Source organism: Lepidochelys olivacea (assembly GCF_965140295.1).
Source record: "Lepidochelys olivacea isolate rLepOli2 genome assembly, chromosome: 8".
NCBI classification, from domain to species: domain Eukaryota; kingdom Metazoa; phylum Chordata; order Testudines; family Cheloniidae; genus Lepidochelys; species Lepidochelys olivacea.
The window spans coordinates 6,924,333-6,942,903 of record NC_140418.1 but is presented as its reverse complement, the minus strand read 5'-3'; the positions used below and the strand labels follow the sequence as shown (position 1 = coordinate 6,942,903).

General features: G+C 51.2%; 1 protein-coding gene across 1 annotated transcript in view; it reads left to right on the top strand.

The window, feature by feature from the left end:
• Window positions 1-18,571, top strand: part of TCOF1 (treacle ribosome biogenesis factor 1) — a 36,627-nt gene that overhangs the window by 8,261 nt on the left and 9,795 nt on the right. The window contains exons 4-11 of the mRNA XM_084636996.1: window positions 1,956-2,059; window positions 2,889-3,255; window positions 4,123-4,217; window positions 4,859-5,125; window positions 5,902-6,180; window positions 13,700-13,874; window positions 15,983-16,131; window positions 17,704-17,904. Of these exons, the coding sequence (XP_084493122.1) occupies window positions 1,956-2,059; window positions 2,889-3,255; window positions 4,123-4,217; window positions 4,859-5,125; window positions 5,902-6,180; window positions 13,700-13,874; window positions 15,983-16,131; window positions 17,704-17,904 (1,637 nt within the window). The remainder of the gene's footprint in view (window positions 1-1,955; window positions 2,060-2,888; window positions 3,256-4,122; window positions 4,218-4,858; window positions 5,126-5,901; window positions 6,181-13,699; window positions 13,875-15,982; window positions 16,132-17,703; window positions 17,905-18,571) is intronic.

The window sequence follows — 18,571 nt, the reverse complement described above, 5'->3', positions numbered from 1 at the left end:
GGGCCTTTCTTGTAGAAGGTGACTTATAGGTACCCTTCTGGCTCTGTGAGTCTGTTTCTTAACTTCACCAGGTGGGTACTGTAGTTTTAAGAACGCTTAATAGAGATCCTGTAGGTGTTTGTTTCTGTCTGAGGAATTGGAGCAAATGCGGTTGTATCTTAGAGCTTGGCTGTAGACAATGGATCGTGTGATGTGGTCTGGATGAAAGCTGAAGACATGTAGGTAACCATAGTGGTCAAACACCTACAGGATCTCTATTAAGCATTCTTAAAACTACAATACCCACCTGGTGAAGTTAAGAAACAGATTGACAGAGCCAAAAGGGTACCCAGAAGTCGCCTACTACAGGACAGGCCCAACAAAGAAAGTAACAGAACGCCACTAGCCGTCACCTACAGCCCCCAACTAAAACCTCTCCAGCGCATCAGCAAGGATCTACAACCTATCCTGAAGGATGATCCCTCACTCTCACAGACCTTGGGAGACAGGCCAGTCCTCGCTTACAGACAGCTCCCCAACCTGAAGCAAATACTCACCAGCAACTACACACCACACAACAAAAACACTAACACAGGAACCAAACCCTGCAACAAATCCTGGTGCCAACTCTGTCCGCATATCTATTCAAGGGACACCATCATAGGACCTAACCACATCAGCCACACCATCAGGAGCTCATTCACCTGCACATCCACCAATGTGGTATATGCCATCATGTGCCAGCAGTGCCCCTCTGCCATGTACATTGGCCAAACCGGACAGTCTCTGTGCAAAAGAATAAATGGACACAAATCTGACATCAGGAATTACAACATTCAAAAACTGGTAGGAGAACACTTCAACCTCCCTGGTCACTCAGTAACAGACTTCAAAGTGGCGATTCTTCAACAAAAAAACTTCAAAAACAGACTCCAATGAGAAACTGCAGAACTGGAATTAATTTGCAAATTGGACTCCATCAAATTAGGCCTGAATAAAGACTGGGAGTGGATGGATCATTACAAAAACTGATTTTACCATACTAATTTCCCCGTACTGTTATTCACACCTTCTTGTCAACTGTTTGAAATGGGGCCACCTCATTACCACTACAAAAGTGATTTTTTTTTCCTCCCTTGGTATCCTAGTGTTAATTGAATTGTCTCATTAGACTGACCCCCCACTTGGTAAGGCAACTCCCATCTTTTCATGTACGGTGTGTGTGCGCATGGGTAATATATACCTGCTACTGTATTTTCCACTCCATGCATCTGATGAAGTGGGTTCTAGCCCACGAAAGCTTATGCCCAAATAAATTAGTTAGTCTCTAAGGTGTCACAAGGACTCCTCGTTGTTCCTCTAGCCTAATGTTTAAAGGTGGGATGCTAGATGGAGTTACCAAGCTCAGTCTAATTACTGCCTTCTAAAACTCTAGCCAAGAAAAATCCATCGAACTCTAGCACATGCTAAACTCACTAAGGTAAATATTATGGGAGAGCCCCTAGAGCTCAGCCTAAGTGGGTTAAATTGCATCTGCGTTGATGTTCAGTGGTGTTTTCAGTCAAGTTAAGCTAACTTGATTTGGGTGAGGGGAGAGCATGTTTTTCCTAGTCCACACAAGGCCTCTCTAATAATACCATCATTACATCTCGATATTCATAGATTAATACACAGCAGTTCCTGCTGTGTCCATATCGTTATTCTATCTCTGCTCCATGTCCGCCACAAACAGCCAGGGATTTCTCTCAACTAAAGAGAACTTGACTCTTTGCTCGTAGAGAGGAGGGGTGAGAGGTAGGGGAAGAGAACTCTTCATGGAGCAACAAGGTCTTTCCTCCGACACCATGGTAATGTGCAGAACCAGCTTCTGCAGCGCCAGGGGTCTGTAGCTAGTACTGCCTTTGTCTCCAGTTGAGGGGAAGCTAGTCTTGTGTTTTGAGTCTCTGCATATTGTGGCTTTCCCTTCTGTGTGGCAGCTGGCGCCCCTGTTGTGACTAACTCCACGGTGCAGGCAGGGAGCGGGAGGGACGAAGGCTCCTCTTCAGAAGAGGAGGCAGCGGCTGGAAAGCAAATAAAGGAGGTAAGGTGCCGCTTGTCTCCGGGCTGCCCCCCAAGGCTGCTAGTGGCCTGCGGCTAGGACTGCATTAGAAAGTTCTAGCAATGCCTGCTTGGTGGGAGGGGGTGGTGTTTGTCACAGACCCTAGTTAGGACAGCAAAAAAGAGCTTTTGATGCTCCAGTTTATTTCATCTGGGGAGCCCGTATAAGCTATACTGATGAGTGCTTCAGCTCTGCGAGGGTTTGCCAGTATGGTTGTACTGACAGCCCTCTTCTGCTATAGACAGGCCTGAGGGAGCTGTGCATACGGCTTTGTAAAGGGGAAATCGACTGTGGAGGTTGAACCTGTTCTCATGGAAAGCGCTTTTCATTCACTTTCAAGAGTTAAGAGACTTGAGCGTTGTTTAGATGTGGCACTAATGAGAGAGAGAGAGGGAGGTTAGAGGAGCACTGAACTCCCTCTTTACTCCATGCGCCAGTTAATTAGGTGCTCACTTCAGGGGAACAAAACACAAAAGCCTCATCCAAACCTCTTCTGCCTGATTGGGGCAGTAACCACAGCAAAACTCTGCGTGGGTTGCTGGTGTCCTGGAGAAGTGCCCTCTGAAGGCCAGCTACATTGCGGGTGTGAGTCCCTTGAGCTCCCTGGTGGAGCTCCGTGGATGAACGTGTCTCCGAGTGCCCTTGTTTAAATGCAAAGACTTTAGCCTCCGTGTCAGAGCGCATTAACGACTCGATACGTTTTGGCATTTTCTGGGCGGTGGTCCCTAAAACCTAGTTCAGAGCATTCACGATTCCATGAAGAGGACAAAAGGCTGTCCTGGAACTGACTTTCTTTTGTTGTTTCCTCCAGGTGAGAACTACTGCGCCGGGTAGCAAAGCTGCTAACTCTCTGCAGCATGCTGCCCAAAACAAAGCCAATGCCACTTCAGGTAAGCCTGGGGCTGCTGCTGTAGTTCAGACCAGAGCAGGAAAGAGCAAAGGCATCTCAAATAAGCTCACGCCTGGTGCTCCAGCTACTTCTTCAGCTCCGGCCCAAGCTGGGCAGAAGAAAGCCAGTGCTGGTAAGCCAGGACCTGCTGCAGCAACTCAGGCCAAAGTTGGGCAAAGCAAAGCAGCAGCTACTGCAAAGGCAGCAGAGAGCTCTGAAAGCAGCGATTCGTCAGAGAGTGAGGAAGGGGAGAAGATGCCAGCAGCAAAGCTCCCAGCTCCCAAGTCAGGTGAGAAGCCCATGGGCTTGGGATGCATTTCCTAAAGCATTGCACAGCTGTTGTGCTGGTCGTGAGACGTACATCTCTGTTCTGGCTTTGCAGTATATCAGGTCTGAATTACTTTCCTACTAATGCCACAGGCCTCGTGGCTTCAGCTCTCCTGGCAGATAATCATCAAACCAAAACTGCTCCCTGTAGAGACTAAAGAAACCTGGCAGAAGCAGGAGCAACACAAGCACTGCCAGTCACAACCAGATCAGGCTGCATTCAGAGCCATATTGCTTGGATCTGCGATACAGAGAAATGGATGGGATCTAGCGTCTGGGGGAGCAAATGCTATAGTTAAGGTCTCGTTCAGTGCCCAGTACAATGGAGCGCTGACATGTCCGGGCCACTGGATGATACCAGAACGCTGCTTTATTCTGAGCGCTCTGAAAAAGTCACTGAAACTTTCCCTGTTTGGTCTCAAGCCAGAAGTGAATTGTTATTGATGTTTTGAGGGGAAAATCCCCAGAAAAGAAATGCTCCAAGCTTGGGACTTGATCCGGCAATGAGGGTGTGTGTGAGTAAGTGTCCACACTGCACTTACTCCAGGAGCGGGGACTTGGGATGACTGTCCTCTTTGAGGGAGGGTCTCCTAAACGGGTGTGGGGGGTTAATCTTCAATATGTGACCGGAAAATTTTTTTGACATGCTCAGTAGGTTCCTAAGATTTTAGCAGTGTCACTGGGCCCTGCCCCCATGCGACATGACTGTAGCCTCTCCCCTGTGCCTTCTGACTGGTTCCCATAACCTAAAAGCTGCATGAATATAGCTCTCTGCATGGACTCGACAAGAGAGCTCAGTGTGAGTGACGTCTCCTCTCTGGTGTTTCAGCACTGAAGCAAACGGTGGGAAAGGCAGAGAGTAGCTGTGAGGACTCGAGCGATGAGACTTCCTCTGAAGAGGAATTAAAAACCCCAGCGCTCCAGGTATCTACCTCCAAGAGGGTCCACTGAGTGCTTTGAGCATTCCCCACCACCACCACCCATACACATCCTCTAACCTCCCAGGGCTGTGTGTTGTTAAGGCCCTTCCCCAGACTGACAGTGGGGCAGGGACTAGGAACAGTTTTCTCTGAAGCCAGGGCACTGAGGAAACAGACCCATCCCCACCCCACCCAACAGCACCTCCCAGCCTGTCAGCTCCAGAGGGAAAGTCTGGGTCCCGCTCCCTCACTAGAGGGTTAGAGCAGAGGGAGGAGCAAACCCTGAGCCGCTCTGACCTGTAGGATGCACTCGATGCAGACATGTGGGATACTGAGAACCCAGAGAGTGTAAAATGACTGACGCAGCCTGTTGTGCTGGTGAAACGAAAGTCCCCAAACCGCCATCTCTAGCGTAAACTAACCTACCACAGATTCACCAGTTGCTGCCCGACCCAGGGGCCTTGCACTGAATTGTGGTATAGCTGTAGAGTGGGGGACCCTCGTTTATAGCTAATCCCACCCCCTGATCAAGGCCTGTGCCCTGGGCTAACCTCGCCCCCTGACTGCCTTTCGGCTTCCTCCCACCCCCACTCCTGCACAGATGTTCCATACCCCTCCTCAGTGAGTCTCTTCTCTCGTCTCCAGACAAAACCAGCTGTGAAAGCAGCGCAGGTCAACGCAACACCAGTGAAAAGCGCGCCAGCCACTCCAGCACCCACCAAGAGGACCCCAGGGAAAGTGTCTGACCCAGCTCCATGGATGCCAACAGTAGATACGCCAACCCAGAGCAAACCCGGAGCTGCAAAGGTGACCGCTCCTGCAAAGGCTGCTGGGAGTGCAAAGGCAGAGGACACCTCTGAGAGCAGCGACTCGTCGGACAGTGATGATGAGGAAGCCACATCAGCAGCACAGGTGGGTCAGTTTGAGCCTATCATCCCTCACACCTGTCCCGAGGCCTGGGGATGCTATGAATGGGAACCTTGTAAAAGGGGCACCGTGCACAGCAAGGTGGCACTTGCAACAGGGTAGTTAATGGTCCCAGGTTGTTTCCACTGTAAACTTCAAGCGACCAGTTGAAAATGAAGTGTGCTGATTTCAACAGACAAAAGCTGCACGAGTGCTTTTAACCAAAATCCAACACAGGCATTCTCCACCCAAGAAAGGAAAATTCCTCTCTAACCCTTCCAAGTTCTATATCTGATCCATGGAAAGATGGCAATTCACAGCTGAGTGTTGGATCTGCAATATCTGCAAACTCTAGCGCTACCTGATTTCTGCTGCTTTTGTGTCTGGGCAGGGGAGGCTTGGTCCTTTTCACCATTGGTTCCTGTGCCATGGTGCATGTTAAACAGCCGTTCATGTTCTTGTGCAGTAGGCAGCCTTTTCTCCCCCCACTGTTTGTTTGTTTGCCGCTGTGACCAGTTACACAGCAGATTTTTGAGGAATTTCAGTCATTGCTCCCTCACTCTAGGAGATTTCTTCCAGTGGCCAGGAGGACTGACGAGGGACGCCTGGCTCGCCACACTAGTCCCCCATCCTCTCTTGGCATTTTCAGCCTTACCACTTTTTGCAGTCGCTTTCCAGATTTACATCTTGATCCCTTATATTTTATCGTGGGAAGACGCATCTCCCCACCCCGAGTCAGGGATTCCTGTTGTGTTTATTCTGGTCTTGTCTCTTGGCTCTAGACCAACTCATCTGCAAAAGCTCCCCAGGCCACAGCGACACGAGTGAAAAGTACCTCAGCTGCTCCTCCATCCTCCAAGACAGCTCCAGCAAAAGCCTCGACTCCAGCTCCACGGAAGCAGCCCTCAAAACCAGCTGTGCCCAGCCAGGCCAACGTGGGGCCTGGAACAACCAGAACCGCTGCAAAGGCTGCTGGGAGTGCAAAGCCAGAAGAGAGCTCGGAGAGCAGCGACTCATCGAGCAGCGAAGACGAGACACCCCCAGTGCCGATAAGCCAGAAGGTTTGTAATTATTGCCTCCAGTTGGGTTCTGAGATGCTGGTGATGGCTGTGTTAGTGTCTGGCTGTTCGTACTGCTGTGCTTAGGATGCTAAATCTTTCTGATGCATGAAATTGCAGCCCTGTGCAAGGTATCCCTTCACCTTCCTCCATCTTTGCTTTGTAGAACTACTATGAATTGTTTTCTGATTTGATGGCCCTCTGCTTTAATGCATCTTTTAAAGGCCAGCTGTTTCCAAGTGACTAGTTTATAGTTACTAAATTCTCTGGCTCCTTTGTAGAACTTGTTTGGCTTTGCCAAAGAACTGGCTTCTGCCAATAAGATCAAACAGAAGTCATTGCAAACGCTACAATAAAATACAAGCCAAGGCCGGGGGGGAGGCGCCCGTAGCATAGTATCACTTGGCTTAAAACATCTCCCATTCTTCAGCAGTGTGAGGAGCCAAACCAGCAAAAACTGTACATGGAGAACTCCAGAGTGAAACAGTTCATTTGCCTGCATCCAAACAATGACGCTGGTCTGTCATATGAATAGTAGCTGGTCGGAGCCTTCCCCTCTTGCTTCCTTTTGACTGGAACTTGTGACATAGGTCCCAGAATGGATACGTATGGGGCCACAAGCAGCCTGGGCTTGCTTTCTGTGTGCACAGAAAGTCTGCTCACGCTTGCATGGGCCGGAACCAGCTCCCACTGAAGCTGATGGCAAAACTTCCATTGCTTCCAGTGGGATCGGGGTCAGGCTGAGTGTTTAGCAAGGCAGGAATCCACACGGAGTGGATTGGCACTTCTCAGTTGCTCATGATTAATCTGGCAGAGAGCACTGCCCATGGGAGTCATTACTGGTAGGGCGCATCCTTGTCAATGGTGGCCCCAAGTGCTCGCTCAGTCTTCCTGAAGATGGCACCCCAGCAAGGCGTAGTCTGATGGTGTGTGCAAGATTGTGACCTAGTTCCCCCTGTGTCTCCAAGAGTTTTCTCTCTCTCTGTGCCCATTTGGTGTGGAGGAGTGGGAGTCCGATGAGCTCTGCATGTTGGCTTTTACATTGGATTGTCCTGGTCTGCTGGCTCAGGGAACTTCTCTGAGTGATGGGCGCTATCCCAGTCTGTCTGTCTCTCAGCATTTCTACACTGCGATTCGAATCCTAATGCTGGTTCAGAACGAGGGGTGTTGTCGGGAAAAGAGGCAATTTATGCTGCATCATGAATTTGTGCAATACCAGTGAGACTTGGCCCTTCTAGCAATAGTAATAGGTAAAGAATGCATTTTCCCCACAATGTCTTTAGTTGAGGAGAATACTCTACTTGAGGCAGAATCATAGAATATCAGGGTTGGAAGGGACCTCAGGAGGTCATCTAGTCCAATCCCCTGCTCAAAGCAGGACCAATCCCCAACTAAATCATCCCATCCAGGGCATTGTCAAGCCTGACCTTAAAAACCTCAAAGGAAGGAGATTCCACCACCTGCCTAGGTAACGCATTCCAGTGCTTCACCACCCTCCTAGTGAAAAAGTTTTTCCTAATATCCAACGTAAACCTCCCCCGCTGCAACTTGAGACCATTACTCCTTGTTCGGTCATCTGCTACCACTGAGGACAGTCTAGATCCATCCTCTTTGGAACCCCCTTGCAGGTAGTTGAAAGCAGCTATCAAATCCCCCTGCAGGCTAAACAATCCCAGCTCCCTCAGCCTCTTCTCATAAGTCATGTGTTCCAGTCCCCTAATCATTTTTGTTGCCCTCCTCTGGATGCTTTCCAATTTTTTCACATCCTTCTTGTAGTGTGGGGCCCAAAACTGGACACAGTACTTCAGATGAGGCCTCACCAATGTTGAATAGAGGGGAACGATCACGTCCCTCAATCTGCTGGCAATGCCCCTACTTATACAGCCCAAAATGCCATTAGCCTTCTTGGCAACAAGGGCACACTGACTCATATCCAGCTTCTCGTCCACTGTAACCCCTAGGTCCTTTTCTGCCGAACTGCTGCTGAGCCATTCGGTCCCTAGTCTGTAGCCGTGCATGTAATTCTTCCGTCCTAAAGTGCAGGACTCTGCACTTGTCCTCGTTGAACCCCATCAGATTTCTTTTGGCACAATCCTCTAATTTGTCTAGGGCCCTCTGTATCCTATCCCTACCCTCCAGGGTATCTACCTCTCCTCCCAGTTTAGTGTCATCTGCAAACTTGCTGAGGGTGCAGTCCACACCGTCCTCCAGATCATTTATGAAGATACTGAACAAGACCGATCCTTGGGGCACTCCACTTGATACCAGCTGCCAACTGGACATGGAGCCATTAATCACTAGCCATTGAGCCTGACGATCTAGCCAGCTTTCTATCCACCTTATAGTCCAGTGGTCCCCAACCTTTCTGTTGCAATAGCATATTCATCTTCCCAGAAGAGTGTGGCGGGCCCAGCTGCCCAAATGCCGCCGAGAAGCAGCGTCATCGAGAAGCGTTGCTGCCTAAATGCCGCTGAGAAGTGTCGCCGCTGAAATGCCACTGAGAAGCAGCGGCATTTCAGCGGCGATGCTTCTCTATGACGCTGCTTCTGGGTGGCATTTCAGTGGCTGGTTGTCCGGCGGCTGCGCTCCTCGGCAGCGGGTTGTCCAGCAGAAGCGCTCCCTTGTCAGTAGGCAGGCGCACATAAATGCCCCGGCGGGTGCCATGGTGCCTGCGGGCACTGCATTGGGGACCACTGTTATAGTCCATTCATCCAGCCCATACTTCTTTAACTTGCTGGCAAGAATACTGTGGGAGACCGTGTCAAAAGCTTTGCTAAAGTCAAGAAACAACACGTCCACTGCTTTCCCTTCATCCACAGAGCCAGTTATCTCGTCATAGAAGGCAATTAGATTAGTCAGGCATGACTTGCCCTTGGTGAATCCATGCTGACTGTTCCTGATCACTTTCCTCTCCTCTAAGTGCTCCAGAATTGATTCCTTGAGGACCTGCTCCATGATTTTTCCAGGGACTGAGGTGAGGCTGACTGGCCTGTAGTTCCCCGGATCCTCCTCCTTCCCTTTTTTTTTTTAAAGATGGGCACTACATTAGCCTTTTTCCAGTCGTCCGGATCGCCATGAGTTTTCAAAGATAATGGCCAATGGCTCTGCAATCACATCCGCCAACTCCTTTAGCACTCTCGAATGCAGCGCATCCAGTCCCATGGACTTGTGCTCGTCCAGCTTTTCTAAATAGTCCCGAACCACTTCTTTCTCCACAGAGGGCTGGTCACCTCCTCCCCATGCTGTGCTGCCCAGTGCAGTAGTCTGGGAGCTGACCTTGTTCGTGAAGACAGAGGCAAAAAAAGCCATTGAGTACATGAGCTTTTTTCCACATCCTCTGTCACTAGGTTGCCTCCCTCATTCAGGAAGGTGCCCACACTTTCCTTGGCTTTCTTCTTGTTGCTAACATACCTGAAGAAACCCTTCTTGTTTTAACATCCCTTGCTAGCTGCAACTCCAGGTGTGATTTGGCCTTCCTGATTTCACTCTTGCATGCCTGAGCAATATTTTTATACTCCTCCCTGGTCATTTGTCCAATCTTCCACTTCTTGTAAGCTTCTTTTTTGTGTTTAAGATCAGCAAGGATTTCACTATTAAGCCAAGCTGGTTGCCTGCCATATTTACTATTCTTTCTACACATTGGGATGGTTTGTCCCTGTAACCTCAATAAGGATTCTTTAAAATACAGCCAGCTCTCCTGGACTCCTTCCCCCTCATGTTATTCTCCCAGGGGGTCCTGTCCATCAGTTCCCTGAGGTTGTCAAAGTCTGCTTTTCTGAAGTCCAGGGTCCGAATTCTGCTGTTCTCCTTTCTTCCTTGTGTCAGGATCCTGAACTTGACCATCTCATGGTCACTGCCTCCCAGGTTCCCATCCACTTTTGCTTCCCCTACTAATTCTTCCTGGTTTGTGAGCAGCAGGTCAAGAAGAGCTCTGCCGCTAGTTGGTTCCTCCAGCACTTGCACCAGGAAATTGTCCCCTGTGCTTTCCAAAAACTTCTTGGATTGTCTGTGCACCGCTGTATTGCTCTCCCAGCAGATACCAGGGTGATTTAAATCTCCCATGAGAACCAGGGCCTGCGATCTGGTAACTTCTGTTAGTTGCCGGAAGAAAGCCTCATCCCCCCTCATCCTCACTGCTGCCGAGAAAGGCTGTAACCAAAATGGGCTGGCTTTCATGATGCCAGCAGCCAAGCACTTGGAATGGAAGTAGGCGTTCAGCCATTCTGCCCTTTTGTGTCCACAATCCGGCTCTCCCAGTGGAACGTCTCTGGGCAGATGGAGAACATGAAGTACTTGGGCCTATATTTAACCACTGACTTACTGTATCCTGCAGCTTCTGATCGCTTCTAAGCGAGATCCAGACAGGTACAGAGAATTGCAAGCTGCTTCATCTTTCACTGCAGGGGCGGATTAGCATAATTAAAATGAACATCATTTCTACATCAAACTGCTTATTTAGTATGTTTACCACTGAAGATTTTAGGATTATTTAATCAAAGACATTTGTTTGCAAAGGTGGTGTTTTGGTGTATGTGTTTTTTCCCGGTGCAATGGGGAAGCAAACAAGATTGACCTTGAAGAAACTGCAGGCTCCTGCTTCTTTCAGACTTTCCAAACCCACCTGTGCAATAAGTCCAAAAATGTCATATGGGCACACTGTTGTGCCGGTGCCTCACTTTAGACGTGCAGCGAGTCTACGTCTCCTGTCGGCACCCAGAAATGGAGCCATGTAGTATTAATGGACGTGACAGAAAATTTGGCTGTGAGCTTTTATCTGGACTCAGTGCTGAGGCGATAGTCCACTAGGCCCTTTGGGGAGATGAAGCGTGACTGCGTCCTAAGCTCATACCTTGGAGCGGCAGTCTTTATTCCTTTATGTCGTGGCACATCCCAGTTACTGAGCTCGTTGTTGGTATGCTGGGGGTGCTTCCTGTGCATGCCGGTAGGCGAGATTTGGCGTGTGACTGATACAGCTTCTGGGGAGCATGCTCGCTTTCTGACTCGCTGCATTATGCAAATAAACTAAAGAGCATGGGGGTAGAGGGGTGATTCAACTCTGGCATGCTCCCACCGCAGGGCCAGGAGCTATTTGTAGGCCAGCAGAGAGAGAGAGAGAAAGGAAGTGAGGGAGGAGAGGACAAGAAGCTCAATCTGTAGTTACTCATGAATTTCTCCCAGGTACCAGCATCTCTAGTATGGCAGACTGCTCCTCCACCCCTTTACTTTAGGCTTCTTCCAGTCTCCTGGGTCCATAAAACACGCTGGCCTGGATCGTGTTCTGCACAGCTCACCTGGGAGCGTTTTACAGCCAGGCGTAGTTCAGCCAAGCCCTGCCTGGGCTCAGTCACTAGGACGTGGCAGCCCTGTAGAAATGATACCACGACCGTTTTAGGGAAATAATCTTACATAGTGTCCAGATGCTGCTATCTGATTGTCTTCCAGGTCTTTGAGCTGTTCCCTAATACGTCCTTGTTATACATGGGCTCGCTTTCTGAACGTGAGCGAGAGTCTGTCCTGTCACTAGGAAGTTGGAGGCAAATGACTTAGACTAGATCCAATATCCCGCAAGTGCTGGTGTCTGAGTAGGGAGGAGTCTGATGTGTTCCCAAGTAGGTGATTCATTTAAATCCCTACATCCAATTCCAATAACGCTCTCGATTTGCCATTTAGAAGCTGGCCCCTCTCTAGGAGTTAGTGACTCATGTTAACCAAAACAAAACAGAGACTCCAGTTTGTTTTCCTCTCTCGTCCTTGTGGAGGTTTCAGTGTCTATGTGCAGAGCCTGGATATGCCTGGCTTGTTTGGAGAGCCCCTTCTGTAATGGGTAAACACTCCAATACTGACGTCTGTTCAGCAGCTGGTTTAAATGCAGTAAACGCTGCCCCAGGGCCGTGCCAGAAAGCCAGGTTTGACAGTCTTCCATCTCACGAAGCTGCAAACCTGGGGCTCTTGGCCATTGGCAAGGAGCAGCCACCCCTTCAGGCTGTCAGAACGACTGTGATGTTCTAGCTCTTCACTGGTATTGAGGGAGAGCCCGTGTACTAAGTCCGGCACGCGGAGTAAAGGGAATGAATGCTGGGGGAGGGGATAGTGTCATGCTCCATTTTCCCTGAGAAGAGCTCTGGTGATGGCTCCCAGGCCATGGGACGCCGCCCCAAAAGTGGGTCACAGACAGGTTGGGTGGCTCTCTGCTCCTACTGTGCCTGGCAAACGGAGTGTCCCTGAACATCCAACTGCCAGGAGCTGGGACTGGACCACAGGATGGATCACTCAACAAGTGCCCTGTTCTGTTCATTCCCTCTGAAGCATCTGGCACCGGCCACTGTGGGGAGACAAGGTCCTGGGCCAGGTGGACCATTGGCTGGCCCAGCATGGCCATAGTTATGTTCTTGCGCTGCCAGAGCAAACTGGTGCTTGAGCGTTCAGCCCAGCATGTGAAGATCAGGCCGTGTTTGCGTGCCTGAGCGGGTGCAGAGCCTCATCGGCCCTGAAGAGCCCCAGAGGGTGGGGTAGTCTCCCGAACTTCCTGCAAGTGGGACTTCCTCTCTTTAGCACACCCTCTGCAAGCAGCCAAAGGGTGAGAGGAGCATGGAAGCTCTCTCTGGGCCGCATGGGAGGCAGAAAATCAGACCTGCCTGGAATAATTTTTTCACGTGCCAGAATAACTGGTACCTCCTTTGCATCAACTCATCAGCTGCACAAGACCCTGAGACGCGGCTCACACGCTGCCTTGAGTCATAGAAATCCAAATACGGCCAGCTGCTGTACAACCCAAGTGCCATGTTCGAGTTGCACAGCTGCTTATTTAGGCTCATGGGCAAATGAATTGTTCACGTTCTGGACAAAGTGCTTCCTAGGAACGGTGCGACACTGTCTCCCTTAAACGCCTCTCTAATGCTGTGTCCAGGAGGCAGCTGCTGTGATGGTGGACTCTTGCAGTCGTTTCACCTTGTGCTCGGGTCCCTCAAAGTGTCACAAGCCCCCAGGGTCCGACAGTCAGTGTTCAAGGGAGCAGTCTCCAAGGGACATCTAGCCCCTGTAGGCAGTGGGGGTTTTCTGTAGTTGGCCTTCTCCCTTCCAAGTCAAGCTGCCCTGTTTTGGCCTATTGATAGTGCCGTGCAGTTGGTACAGTTGTCAGATGAGACATGATAATGAGGTGCTGAACCCCTGGTCATTAAAGATCCCTTGGTCCTTTTTGAAAGAGTAGGGGTTTTAACCCTGGTGGCCTGATTAATTTCTAGCGAAATATGGCCTCCCCTCAAGTTTTCCCTGCACTCTTCCAGTTGGATACGGTATACTTCTTGCCTGAACTGCTGGGTGGTGTTTCTCTCTGCTGCAAACAGCTGCTGCCTCCCACCCAAGAGAGGTAGCCGCATTTCATTGGTTTCGGACATGATCCATCTCCAAACTTGTGATGTTCTTTGGGGATAAAGGGAGCATTTTAAATTATCACAGCCGCATATGGGGTGTAGGAAACAAACCCTGGCTCAGTGTTGTTGGTTTTTTTGTTTGTTTTTTAAAGAGATTACCAACTCCTCAGCCTTCCCCTGGCATCAAGCCCAGCCTGGTGGGTAAAGCTGGGAGCCCCAGGAAAGCAGCTGGAGGTGCCTTGAAGGGCAAGGACTCTGAGAGCGAGAGCAGCACGTCATCAGATAGTGAGGAGGACAAGGCAGCACAGAAACCGCCTTCTAACGCTGGTAAGATTCTAGCCTTCCCTTGGTATTCAGGGCCTCTCTCCTCCATACTCACGGGGTTTGCTTCTCTTCTCGGCTTGAGCAGCTAGTGTGTTCTAGACGGGGCTGCCCCCTAAGAGCCATCACCAGGCATGCTCTGAACTGCCAGGGGATGCAGACTTTGCCAGTCGCTTTGAAGCTGATGTTAGCAAGACCTGTCCGTGCAACTCCCTCCTGTCTCTTCTAGAGTGTCCTTCCAAACTGGCACAAGAGTTGGGTTTTTTGGGGGTACGGGGGGTTATTTTGTTCTGTTTTCTATTCCTTCCAGCATTGCCAGCATGGGTCAGCTGCTAACATACTCCCCAGTGTATGCAGATGGAGGGAGGAGCCTTGGCGTAATAATTAATAAGCACTTTGAGATTCGTGGATGGAAGAAATTACTAGTAATGAATGAAGTAATGAATGAATTACTATAAGAAATTACTAGTAATGAATGAAGCCACACTTCTCCCCTCCTGTGTGGCCTGGGGGAGTTTTGTCATCCCCATTCCTCCTGGATCAGGCGAGGAAGTCTTGCACCACTCTGGTTGATGAAGGGGTAGGAAGGGAGTCCTGGCAGCTGTCCTGGAGTGGGCCAGGGCTGGCTACAACATGGAGTCTCACGAGGACATGGTTATGTCTGAAGTGGGGATAGAGGAAGATCACCGAAAATGCAGAGGAGCCTCCCAGGCAGAATACATATCTTCTCCTGCTTCCCTGCTGCTGCCCCCGTCTCCAGAGTCTTCCGGCGTCTCTGCAGCTACGAGGCCCAGAGAGCGCAAGGTCTAAGTCCCCCGGGAAGATGCAGGGCCACTGTCATTAGACCTGCAAAGGAAACTTGGGGTGTGGCCAGTGGCGTGCTGGGGCAGCACTGGGACAACCCATGGGAACCCAGTAAATGGAGGGGCTTGATGACTGTCCGAGTTGATTCTTGCTGTTTTCAGTTGACCCATCTCCTCCCTTCCATGGACATGAACCTTTAGTGGTCACCAGGTGACTGTGGTCTTTGCACAGCAATGTCCCTGTTTGCAGTGCAGAGGCCCAGATAACGCATGCTCCAGGCTGGTTCGTCTCTGTTGCTGCGTTTCGTGACATGAGCAACCAGAAGTTATTTCTGGCATCTCAGCAGTTGATGCCTGGATGCAGGAGGATGCCGGAGGGAACGATTTCATTACAAAGAAGTCTTGCACCTGTAGATGGCTATTGCAGGACCTTCCTGCAGGGAGAGCTTGAGCTAATGTCAAGTCCTTTGTTGCAGGGAGCTGGTAAAACGGGACTCGGCCTGTGCCCGCGGGAGGTGTGGAGAGCTTTTGTTAGCAGTACACGTGGGGTTGAGTGCTGAGAGAAGTGGAGCCTGCCCATAGCGCAGAGGAATAGCCTGAGCATACACAGATCTGCCCTTGCACGGCTGTCCAGACCTCCGACACCCCCTTGGTTTGTGTTCTGGGGCTAGTGGAAGCACCAGGCAATAGGCCGGCTGGCCTCTATTGCTTGTTGGTGTAACTGCTGCCAGGAAACAGGCAGAAACCCTCCCAGTCAGCTTTATTAGTAGCCAAAGTAGCTGACGTTCTCCCCAGCTGTCAGGGTGGGAGGGTTTGTGGGATATGGAAGACAGCAGCCCCCTAGGAAATAAACAGAAGCCTCCAGCAGGCTTTGCACAGAGCATTGTTCAGCTGTCAGTTGCTAACATTTTCCACTACTGATTCCTGCCGGCTTCTGGTGGTGGTTGTCTGTTTGCACAAAGGCGGGAGGGAGGGGTTCTCCAGCTCCAGAGCTCAGTTATTCTGGCATGGTCGTAGCGTTCCCAACTGTTCCATCCCTCTGCCACCCCTCGCACCATGCCCTGTTGGGCCCCTTCAGTCGTACTGAAGAGAAAGCCAGGGCCTGGGGGCAGCAAGAGAAATCTTGCGGAGAAGGAGGTGTTAGGAAAGGAAATCATTGTCTTCTAGCAGCTCTCCCCTTCCAGCAGGGTTTTCTCTCCCAGGCTAAAATCGGAACACTGAAGCATCGGCAACCTCCCTCGTCTCTCCAGCCATTGTCTTCCTATAAACAACCTGCAGTCTTACCCTTGGTTTCTCTCTGACCTCTTTCAGCAATGAAGACCGCTGCTGCAGGACAGCTGACTAGCGTCAAGAAGGCCCAGGCCCTTCCAGCATCTCTTCCAAAAGCACCAGGGGCAGCAGATAGCAGCGAGGAGTCCAGTGAGGAGTCAGACTCTGAGGAGGATCAGGTACCCCCGCAGGTAACTAGCAAACAGACGACGCGGCTGTCAGGCAAAGAGGAGGAAGCTCTGCTGAGTTGGCCTCTTTGAGAGCTGGGGTTTCGAGGAATGGTGACTAGCGAAACTCTATCTGGAGCCCTTGCTCTTCAGGAAACCCAGCTCTGGGAAATGTCTGTCAGTGCTGGGGATCCCAGACAGCTGGCACAGGGACCTTTGCAACCAATGGGGCCTGGCTAGGGTTCGGAGGTTAGAAGCAATGGAGGGATTGGCTGTCTTGTGACAGCGATAATCATACAGGCCCATTCCTTCCCATAATTGGGCCTCTTTTTGTGCCGTTCCTGTAGAATAAATAAGCTGGAAAACAGCTGAATCCCCCACAGTGGAGAATTCCCCCAGCCCAGGAGGGGTCCCCAAGCCCTGTAGCACCAGCATAACCCCCTGTCTCTTCTTCTCCCCACCCCCGCCCCCTCAAGCCCGGCAGGGATGTACTGACCAGAATCCTCTGTACTCCAGCTGTTCAGTGCTGCAGGGTGGCCCACGTGCCCCCGGAGAAGCTGACATAAATAAGAGCAGCCTCAGCGGCTTTTCTAACTTCTAGTGGGCCGGGGCATGGTTCTCCGCTTCCAGCGGTGCCCCCTGAACTGCGCAGTGCTCCAGATGTGCCCCACAGCCTTTCAGCTCCAGCTGCCTGGCTCCAGCTCTGCTCCCAGGTGTTTGAAATCGTTGGTACCTGCTGGCTGGCCTTTGGGAGAGGGGCTAGGTGCTCTCCGTCCCGTTCCCAGAAGCGTCCGTGCCGTGCAAAGCGCCAGCCTAGTTGGCCCTGTTGTTGGGATTCGGGGATAGAAACAGGATGCCCCTGTGTTGTGGATGACCAGAAAGCTGTGTGCTCCCCAGCTGGCAGGCTGGCACAAGGGCTCCTTTATTAAGAGGGTTGATATTTTAGAGGTACGTAAAAGCAGTCACTGTGATTTTTGAGCTTTTAAATCACAGCCGAAAATGTTTAAAGACACCTTGGATCCACAACCCCCTGGATGGCATCTCGCACCAGATATCCTATCCGAGAAACCTGCGAGATCCCACGGAGCCCTGGCACGTAGAAGCTTGGGTGTCTGCTGGGTGCGGGATGCTGCACACGTAGCCTGGCTTGTAACTGACACCAGGAGACTGATCGCTTCCCCTGCCCTCCTCTCTTTGTATTCACTTGCTTCTGCCAATAGTCTACCTCCCCGGAGCATGGTGTTCCTTCCAGGGCTGTCCCGTCAACCCCCGGTGGCCACTGCCTCCCATGTGGGGAAGTGATAGGCCTGGGCTGTGATGAAATGCTACACATTCTTGTTAATCATCATTGTAAACCACAAGGGGTGTATGAAAAGAGAGGGAGAGCACATTTCCCAGGGGGCTGGTGTCCTGTTCTCTATCTCGGTATGTCCCCATCAGCCTGGGATCTGAGCACAGAGGCTTACTTGGCTATGCATTGTCCTCCTGCAAAATGGGGTCTAATTCCCTGGACTTCCAGGCTCCTCAACTCTGTTGCTGTATTTCTTTAAAAGTCACCATGCTGTCTTGACATTCCTCCTTTCTTGTCTGGCCTAGCAACTGGCCCAGGTGAAACCTAAACCTGCCCCAGCCGCAAAGCCTCTGGGCACGGCTGGGCCCATGCTGCCCACTGGGAAAGGGGCCAACAGAGTGGCCAGCAGCCCTGTGAAGCCAGCTGCTGCCGCAGTTGGCCAAGCGCCCGAGAGCTCGAGCTCCGATTCCTCGGACAGCGAGGAGGAAGAGAAGCCGGTAAGCCAGGTAAGAAAGAAATGCTGGGTGTGCAGAGCCACATGCAGCGCTGCAAGGAGATCTGGTGGAGCCTGTGGGCCTGGACTGGCGGAGTGTCCTCCAGAGGCTGGCTGGGGCTTGCAGTGCGACTCTAACAGCCACGGTAAGCACAGTTACCCCAATGCAAGGGGGGAAAGAAATCCCTGTCGCCTTGACTGAGAAGGCTGCAGTTCTCCCCCTCAAACTGGCTCTTTCCTGGTAAGAGCGCCCTGCTGAAAACTTCCTTTTCAGCTCTCAGCAGTTCCCCGCAGGCCTGTCTTGCTGGCCACCTCCTAGATAATGGCTCCGGACTCACGTCAGTGCTGTCTTGTAGCTTCCCCTGCACCTCTTTACACTAAAGATCTGGAGTGACCAGACCATCTCTTTCCCTCTCCATCTGTCTTTGATTTGAGCTGCTGCTGCCCCCAGCCACAGACTGAGGGGTAGCCAGAGCAGCGGGCACGAGCTGCGTCCCTGAGGGCTTTCTCCTCCCTCTGATACTGAGGAGACTCTGAGGTTTGGTAGCACCTTCGATTTGAGGATCTTCACTCCTTTTACAGATTGCCTCGGGTATCGTAGCTTCCTCAGCACCATCGGTGAGGCAGGTGGCATTTTCCTCATTGTGCCCATGGGGAAACTGAGTCACGGAGGTGAAGTG